This window comes from Penaeus vannamei, chromosome 18 (assembly GCF_042767895.1).
Source record: "Penaeus vannamei isolate JL-2024 chromosome 18, ASM4276789v1, whole genome shotgun sequence".
NCBI classification, from domain to species: Eukaryota; Metazoa; Arthropoda; class Malacostraca; order Decapoda; family Penaeidae; genus Penaeus; species Penaeus vannamei.
The window spans coordinates 32,638,966-32,643,965 of NC_091566.1; the positions used below are offsets into that span (position 1 = coordinate 32,638,966).

The 5,000-nt window shown below is 39.1% G+C and overlaps 1 protein-coding gene across 3 annotated transcripts in view; it reads left to right on the plus strand.

Annotated features, from left to right (window-relative positions):
• LOC113814274 (pituitary homeobox x) overlaps positions 1-5,000 on the plus strand; it is a 202,287-nt gene that overhangs the window by 194,683 nt on the left and 2,604 nt on the right. For all 3 annotated transcript variants that reach the window (XM_070133156.1, XM_070133160.1, XM_070133161.1), the window contains 2 exons: positions 2,239-2,377; positions 3,062-3,128. In XM_070133156.1, the coding sequence (XP_069989257.1) occupies positions 2,239-2,377; positions 3,062-3,128 (206 nt within the window). The remainder of the gene's footprint in view (positions 1-2,238; positions 2,378-3,061; positions 3,129-5,000) is intronic.

A 5,000-nucleotide genomic window follows, 5' to 3' on the forward strand; every position in this document is an offset into this window, starting at 1 on the left:
GGAGGGAAGGATGGGAGGAGGGAGGGAGGGAAGGATGGGAGGAGGGAGGGAGGGAAGGATGGGAGGAGGGAGGGAAGGAAGGATGGGAGGAGGGAGGGAAGGAAGGAGGGGGAAAGACGGAGGGAAGAGGAGAGGAGACGGAGGAGAAGAGAAAGAGCAGGGAAGAAGAAGAAGAAGAAGGAAGGAAGAGGAGGGGTATATGGGAGGGATGGAAGGATAAGGGGCAGCGTGTGGAGTAAGGGGGGGAGGGGAGGAAGGGGGTTCATCAAACACACAGCCGCAAATATCTCTCTCTTTATTGCGGTGACCACACAGGTATAAGGAGAGGGGGGTAAGGGGGGCAGGTATAGGCGAGGGTAAAGATATGGGTAGCAGGGTGAGGGCAGGTAGGCAGGGCAGCCTCACCCTGCCACGAGGTACCCTGGGCGGAGCAACGAGGTGTGAATCTCACGGGGTAGTGGCAGAGGGCGGGAGGGCAGAAGAGGGAGGGGGCAATGGAGGTGTGAGAACGGGGCGTGAAGGGGGATGGGAGGAGGGGGGGGGTTAGGAGAGGGCAAGGGGGTAGGGTTGGGGGGGGGGAGGGAGGGAGGTAGGGACCCAGGGTCAGAGAGCGAGCGAGGGAGGGGTTATGTAGGCTGCCAGCGGAGGTCAAAGGTCAGTCAGAAGTGAGACGGTGGAGGAGCTGGGTCACGCCGCACGGACATCCCGCTCGCCGCATCATCCACTCGCGCATCTCCCACTCGCAGCATCCGAAATACGGGAAATTACCTCTCGTTTTGATCTCATCTCCGCCCCAGCCTCGCCATCGTGAATATAAGTGACTTAGAAAAAAAAAAAACAGAAACATTACAACAGTGAATCTAACCGCGTGTTTACCAAAACAAAAGTGAAATAGAGAAACATTTATTCTTTTCACATAAGACAAACTCCTCTGTGACGAAAAAAAGAAGAATTAATTATAAGCATCGAAATTAACAACCAATCGACAGAAATGGATCTAACGGAACTGTCCAATGAACTGCCTTGTAAGTCCCTAATTAATATCACTAATTACTATTTATAACTACCTTTCTTTCCTCATTAAGCCTTAGTTTCCCCTCGCTTAAAGAAAGACAATTTAATCCTTCTTTGATGATCATTATCTTAGGATATTCTGATAGTTATGCGTTTTGTGACTCTGATAGAAGAACATGGATAACGAATATATAATCTTTGCGTTTATTTCTAATTTGTTGCTTATTTACTTATAATTTACATTTTGATAGTTTTATCTTACGTGTTTTCCCTTCCGTTCCTTTATATAAATATATATATATTTTTTTTTCATTAGTCGTTTTAGAGTCAGTTCCCATGTACTTTATATTGTATATGACTTAATTGTCCGCTCTCGCAAATGCTAATTTTTTTTTTTTTTTATTATTTATCATTTGACATTTTTGTCTAGGGAGTTTATAGGTTATTGACATTTTCTTGTTTTATTTGATTTTATCTTTTTCTGCATAATTATCCGTTGAATTTTCGATATTCATGAAAGTTGTTTTTTCTTGGTTATTTATTTCCATCCGCAAAATTTTCTTATTTTTCCTTCATTCATCTCCGATAATTATTTATTTACTTCCTTTCCGTTATTCAATACATGCAGTTCTATACCTTATTTATTTAATTATTCATCCAATTCCTCTCCGTTCTTCAAATTATCGTTATTTCGTCTTTTGTTAAATAACATAGATATTATTCACCTATGCATTGATTAATTAATTTTATCAAATTTCGTTTCGTTGTCTGATCGCTTTCACCCTTTTCTTCTTTATCAATTTTTTGCTTAACATCTTCCTTGTTATATATATCTATTCGATTATCAAATTTCTTTCTATCCCTATCGTTATTGGCTATTTTTTTGCCCTTTATTTAATTTTCATTTTCTTGATTTAACTTTTATATCCTCCGCTCTTCCATCATTCAATCCCCATCTCCCTCCTCCATTTAATTATTTCTTCCTTTATCTAATTCCTGCCTCTCCCTCTCCTCCCTAAACGCGGCCGAGAAACCGTCCCAATCCTTTTCCACGAAATCGGACGATTCTTCCTCCATCGAAACCCCGCTTCTTTCAACATTCCATCCCCACTCTTCCTTTATTCAATCCCCACCTCTTCCTTTATTCAATCCCCATCTCCCCCACCTCCATCCACCCATTTCTCCCTCCATCTAACGTCTATTTCTCCCCTTCCCCCCTCACAGACGCGGGCGAGAAGCCGTCCCAGTCCTGCTCCACGGAATCGGACGACGACAAGAACAAGAAGAAGCGGCAGCGGCGCCAAAGGACGCACTTCACGTCGCAGCAACTGCAGGAGCTCGAGGCCACCTTCGCCAGGAACAGGTGAGGAAGGGGGAGAGGGAGATAGATAAAGAGACAGACAGATAGATAGGTAGATAAACAGATAGAAAAAAGGAGAGAAAAAGAGAGTGAGAGTGAGTGTGAGTGTGAGTGTGAGTGAGTGAGTGAGTGAGTGAGTGAGTGAGTGAGTGAGTGAGTGAGTGAGTGAGTGTGAGTGAGTGAATGAGAGAGAGAGAGAGAGAGAGAGAGAGAGAATCGAACGAACGAACGAGAGAGAAAGAGATACAACTGCAAGAACTCGAGGCGACCTTCGCCAGGGACAGGTGAGCAGAGGAGGAGGAAGAAGGGAGGAAGGAAGGGAGAGGGAGATAGATAGTTAGATAGATAGATAGATAGATAGATAGATAGATAGATAGAGAGAGAGATATATAACTATTGATTTATCACCCCATAAATTCCAAAACCCATTGAATCCATATAAATATCCATACATACATACATACATACATACATACATACATACATACATACATACATACATACATACATACATACATATATATATATATATATATATATATATACACACACACACACACACATCCTTTCAACCCCTACCCCTTTCCCCTCACCCATACTACAACAGGCCCTCATTTCCCCTCTCACCTCTAATTTCCCCTTAATTTCCCGCCAGACCTCTAATTTCCCCTCATTTTCTCCCCTCAGATACCCAGACCTAAGTGCCAGGGAAGAAATAGCACTTTGGCTCAACTTGAAAGAAGCACAAGTCAGGGTAAGTGTCGCCTCTTAGATACACGTGACTAGATTAAGTGTCTTTAAAGTTTTTTGATTTATTTAATTATTTATTAATTTTTATTTATTTATTTTTATTTATTTTACTTTTAATTTTTATCTTGTATTATTGCTTACTGTACATCGTAGTTGTTACTTCTCTTCCTATAGTTTATTGATATCGTGATTATAGTTATTGTTGTTATTTTTATTACTGTTATTATATGTTTTTTAATGTTGTGGTTATTGATTCTATTATCATTATAATGATGATGATTATTATAATTATTGTTATTATTATCTTTATTTTCATTTTTATTGTTAGTATTCCTTTTCGAACAATCATTACTATCGTTATCATCATTATTGTTGTTGTTATTATTACTATTATTATGATTACTACAGTGATAATTATTTTACAAAGATCATTATCACCATCGTGTTCATTATTATTTATTATCGGCTTTGTTATTTTTATTATTTAGATTTTTTTTCGTTCTTTTTTCCTTTTTTTTCGTAATGACTTATTCGTATATATCACGACGCGTTATTTTTTTTAATTATTATTATCGTCTTTATTGTCATCATACGATCGTTATCATCACCGTGATTATGACCGATGCACTGCGATGATTCAGTTCAAATTGTTATTATTATATCAGGACAAAAAATCAATTATTTCTTATGTATCTTTGTTCTTCATTAGCATTTGAAGTGTTTTTTCTCTCCGGTTAAAATAAAGCGAACAAACATACAGATGAGCGTTATTTTCACAACAACAAAATTAGTAAAAAAAAAAAGAAATTCGGAATAATATGATATTCTTTAGCATAACGATAGGGTCCACTTGTTTGCAATAATAAAACGGCGGGCAAAAAATTTAATGTTTTCCTATTTTGAACAAGGCAATGCATTTTAACAATGTTTATGTTTTGATCCCGTCATCCCAAACATAATCCGAGACTTACGGGCTGCAATTTGAATATGTTTCACTTCATTCCAGCCAAGATTTCTTTTTATACATTTTTTCCCAACCCAACAAATTAAAATATTTGTTCGGCAAATAAACAGATCAGTAAGTGTGATGATGTTATCCAAACAAATGAATTACGCCGAAGCCAAAGCCACGCTGTTACATTCGCACATTTGTTGATGCATTTCGAAATATACGCGGGGTTAATAACGGATTTTTTTTTACTTTCCATTTAATCATCACCACGAACACTTTTATCATTAAAATCATAATATATTTTCCCCTCTGTGAGCCGCAGGGCTAAATAAATAAAACGGCTGTACTGCAAAATATTCCACAGTAGGTTTTAGAATTTTACCCATAGCAGCACTGATAAATTTCAAACACGCGGACAGACAGACAGCCACGCACGTACATGCTATCTGCGGCATCTTCACATGCGCTAATAATACACTAGAAAGATCAAGTGCCTTTTATCGATAGTTCGTCCGCGGGCAAGTAGGCCCAGGCTCATTCAGCGGCCATGTTAGATAGGCCTACCGTCTTCACACGCCCCGCCAATGGGCCTCGGCCGTGATTAAGCCAATTTAATTAATGTTTAGTCGGTTAGTTACAAGCTGTTGGCAGGGGATATTGGGTCGTCTTATCAGGCATCGGGAAGAAAAACGGCCGTTTTAGAGGGTCGTTCGCTGGCAGGTCGCGGCGGCGTTGGGATACACCTTGAGGCTTGAACCTGCCTTTATTTATTCATTGTTGTATGCATCTATGTATATATATATATATATATATATATATATATATATATATATATATATATATATATATATATATATATATATACATCCACGCACCCACATTAGTAGCGCATCCCATCCTTCCTTAGATGGCCACCTAACCCTC